We start from the raw sequence: 3121 nt of genomic DNA, 5'->3' as shown, positions 1-3121 counted from the left end.
CGATAGTGTATTACACAAGATATGATCGGTAACAAAGTGAGCTTAAAAGCTACGACGACAAAAGGCTAATGAATTATGCACTCTTGTCTTCTGTATCCTCTTCCTTAGGCTGGTTATCACTGGCATTAACTGTTTTATTCTCTGCATCTACGTAGCGACCAGTCATTGGATCAACAGGGCGTGTGTCTCGTGCTCCACCTTTACGTCCCATAGCCACCATTGGAGGAGGAGGAAGTAAACCGGATCTGAATAGGAGGCGTTGAACCGGGTCTGATGGCTGAGCACCAACAGATAACCAGTACCTGTACAGATCAAGAAAGGCAAACAAAATGTCCATTAATCAAATCTATATGCATCCTCTATTGAAACTAGTCATTCAGAACAAAAACTTCGATTGTATGACCAGGTTCTAAGTAATCTTGGCATGTGTTCTGCTACTATCCAGACGTCATAAACATAATTTTAGACGATTCTAATACTACATGACCATAGAATTACGCAAAAGAGGTTGTATAATTAGGAATATAAGTAAGTGTGTATACGAATAGAAAATCAACAGGTTCTTCATCTTACAGTAATAGGAAGCAATTCCAGAACTCAGAGCAGAAGTTCCATACAAAGACTCAAGAGTGGTTGAGTAGTTTCATTTGTTATATACTAAAACTTGTAGATGAATTTCCACAAATATTTCATTTTTTCCTTTCTTAAATGGGATTCAATGAGGTAGAAAATTGCTTCAACTAATGGTTGAATAGCACGAAGAGAAAGAAAGTGATCAAAACCAACCATGGGAAACATGTACATTCATTCACCTTTAGATAATAAAAACCATTCAAGACTGAACTCATCTCCTTTGTATCAGATCAAAAGACAGTTAACTATAACACAATGTTGACTACATAACAGTGCATTAAGATTACTAGAGGCAGCTAAAACGCTGACTGATATCTAGAGCTAACTTTAGCAATTAACCAAAACACTTCAAATGCAGAAAACCCAAAAGTAGCCTAAATCATCTAGTGAAGCATTCACCATTCAGAGACCTCTTTCTGAGTAAATTCAACCCAAAAGCTACTTGATTTTATCGGAAAAGCATAAGAAAGTGGAGAATTAGATGAGAAAAAACATACTTAATTCGATCGAACTTGAGACCCATCCTCTTACCACCGTCCTGGCCTGAACACATAAACCAAGAGATGGTGTTAAAAAAAAAAAAAAACAACGAAGAGAGTAATCGAAAATTCTATAAACAAAAACAAAGGATACATTTTGTTTTGTTAATCACCTGGCAAAGGATTGAAGTAACCTAAGACCTCAAGATGCTTCCCGTCTCTTGGAGATCTGCTATCAGCGGCCATAACCCTAAAAAATGGCCGATTTTTGCATCCAAATCTCGATAATCTGATCCGCACAACCATGTTTCTCCTCCCTTTCTACCGGAAAAAAACGAAATGATCACCAAGAGAGATAGAGAGTGAGAGATTTCAATTTTGTTGATTTCGAAAACTCTGAATCGATAAATCTTTTAGGGTTTGGGTTCTGAATACGACGCCGTTTATTGAAGGATTCACTAAAAGACACAGAGATATTGGGCTTCAAAAATCACGAAGCCCATTAACATCAAGCCCAATGAAGATTTTTAAATCGTCCACCGCCACAAGACGGCCTTTTCCCGGCGAACGACAAGAAGAAGTTGAGCAAATCGGTACTGTTTGAGATTATTCTCCGGCGGAGACAATGGAATCTTCCGTCGCTCCGTTTCCTCACCGACGCACGCATCTCTCGAATCGGACTTATCGTTCTTTGCTTCATCACCTCTGCTCGAGTTTCGATCGGGAGCCTCGAGTTTCGCTTGCTACACCGGCCGTTCTTCACGAGCTGGTCTTAAGAACAGGTCAGTGTTCAATTCGAATTAAAATTTCTCAGGAATGTTCTGTGTTTGAATAGTATGATCCTATTTCTGATGCTATTTTGTGTGTTTCTGATAAAGAAATTGCTCCAGTGTCTCCGGGAGAAACTTGCAAACCACCGGAGAATCTATCAATGGTAGAATCAAAATCCAATGGAGTGTCTGTTGATTTAAGAGGTGAGAATTCGCAGGAAAAGAGTTTGATGCTTGGAGATGTTTTTGATGGAATTGACTTGCAAGATGCATCTGTTGGTATTAGACACACAGATTTTTTCGATAGCTTTGAGCTTATGATAAATGAAAATCCAGACTTTGTTCCAGAAAGTTGTGTGAATCTCTTTGAGGCATTGGATGTGAATGACTATGATGGTGATGGTATGGTTGCTTCACTAGATAATATCGCGAAACAACCGCTTGATTTTGTTCAAAATGTCGTGGAGAAGCCTAATATTTCAACTGAAAGTGATAAAAAGGTAGAGGAGGTTCCTAAATCTGCTGAATCTAATGAAGTTAAAAGTTCTGGATTTTTGGAAGCTTGTGATGAAACAGTTCAAAGAGAGATGGAATTGGAGAAACCTGTTGATAGTACTCCGGTTTTGGTAGATTCCGTGTCTCGGATAGTTGAAGATGATGATGTAGAAGAAGGAGAGATATCTGGGGATGATAATGATGATATGCTTGTAGAAGATGATGAACCAGTCGAAAGACATGAGGAGTGTCAGGTCTCACGAGATGGGATTGGTAACAGCCATCTCACAAGTCATGAGAGTTTTGGAAAAGAGCTTGGTGTTGAGGTATTGAATGTAGATAAAAGAATGGAATGTTATGTTGCTTGGGTGCTGATAAAATCTGACTTGTATTTTAACTTCTTATCTGCAGATGGATCCTGGAACCTCCATTAAAAAAAGGTCTGCGCCTTCTAAGGACGCAAAAGCCAGAAAGAGGGTAATGTAGTCTATGCATTTCTTTGACATATCATGGGGATATCTTGCAATCAATTTTTACTTATTGATAAGCTATTTCATGCAGGCAAAAGCTAGGAAGAAAAGAGCTAAAGAGCGTATAGCCCTTGGCGTGAAAAAGCTGAAACTGAAACCAGTAGCTCCAAAACCAAAGCCTATAAAGTATTGTCGACACTATCTCAAGGAACGGTGCCATGAGGTATGCAAAATGGCTCTGGATTCTGCATGTCTTTGGAATCTAAAATATTGT

At 38.9% G+C, this 3121-nt stretch overlaps 2 protein-coding genes across 2 annotated transcripts in view; one reads left to right on the top strand and one right to left on the bottom strand.

Moving 5' to 3' along the window:
- Positions 1 to 2: 2 nt before the first annotated feature.
- LOC9299102 (30S ribosomal protein S16-2, chloroplastic/mitochondrial) lies at positions 3 to 1544 on the bottom strand. The gene is made up of 3 exons (XM_002862976.2): positions 1286 to 1544; positions 1131 to 1176; positions 3 to 302 (listed from the first exon to the last, which is right to left on the bottom strand). Exons 1-3 carry the CDS (start codon positions 1416 to 1418, stop codon positions 74 to 76), a joined length of 408 nt encoding a protein of 135 aa, XP_002863022.1. The 5' UTR covers positions 1419 to 1544; the 3' UTR covers positions 3 to 73.
- A 107-nt stretch (positions 1545 to 1651) lies between these two features.
- Positions 1652 to 3121, top strand: part of LOC9299098 (zinc finger CCCH domain-containing protein 65) — a 2865-nt gene continuing 1395 nt past the window's right edge. Inside the window, 4 exon segments of the mRNA XM_021018936.1 lie at positions 1652 to 1894; positions 1991 to 2703; positions 2789 to 2854; positions 2939 to 3121. The exon segment at positions 2939 to 3121 is cut by the window's right edge and continues 130 nt beyond it. Of these exon segments, the coding sequence (XP_020874595.1) occupies positions 1738 to 1894; positions 1991 to 2703; positions 2789 to 2854; positions 2939 to 3121 (1119 nt within the window). The 5' untranslated portion in view covers positions 1652 to 1737.

Source organism: Arabidopsis lyrata, assembly GCF_000004255.2.
Source record: "Arabidopsis lyrata subsp. lyrata unplaced genomic scaffold ARALYscaffold_52, whole genome shotgun sequence".
In the NCBI taxonomy this organism is placed as follows: domain Eukaryota; kingdom Viridiplantae; phylum Streptophyta; class Magnoliopsida; order Brassicales; family Brassicaceae; genus Arabidopsis; species Arabidopsis lyrata.
This window is presented reverse-complemented; position numbering and strand designations above follow the sequence as displayed.